Source organism: Trypanosoma equiperdum (genome assembly GCF_001457755.1).
Source record: "Trypanosoma equiperdum strain OVI genome assembly, contig: ctg_1558, whole genome shotgun sequence".
NCBI classification, from domain to species: domain Eukaryota; phylum Euglenozoa; class Kinetoplastea; order Trypanosomatida; family Trypanosomatidae; genus Trypanosoma; species Trypanosoma equiperdum.
In genome coordinates, this window is record NW_027123569.1 from 21,365 (window position 1) to 21,664 (window position 300).

Sequence of the window (300 nt, forward strand, 5' to 3'; positions counted from 1 at the left end):
CCAGAAAATATCCGAGGAGGAAATGGGAAAACTGGATGTAACTTGGTTAGAACTGATGATGGTGGTCTGTTAAAAGGTGGGTCATTGAGTCACAGCTTCACGTGGGGTGGTGGAGTGATGAATTTCGCATCAAGTGTGGAAGGCAAACTAAATGTAAAGGGGGGAGAGTACGGTGACGTCACTTCCTACGGTGCAGTGCGGTGGACTGAAGATCCCAATAAAGTGAGTATATTTGGGGATGTCATCCGCCTGTTTGCGCGTTTCGAAGAAGCAAAAAATGCGGTTATGGAAAAAATAAAA

At 45.3% G+C, this 300-nt stretch overlaps 1 pseudogene across 1 annotated transcript in view; it reads left to right on the top strand.

Moving 5' to 3' along the window:
• The window catches only part of TEOVI_000745400:pseudogene, a 1,510-nt pseudogene that overhangs the window by 717 nt on the left and 493 nt on the right, over nucleotides 1–300 (top strand). The window contains exon 1 of the mRNA in view: nucleotides 1–300. This exon is cut by the window's left edge and continues 717 nt beyond it; it is cut by the window's right edge and continues 225 nt beyond it. Coding sequence covers nucleotides 1–300 — 300 coding nt within the window.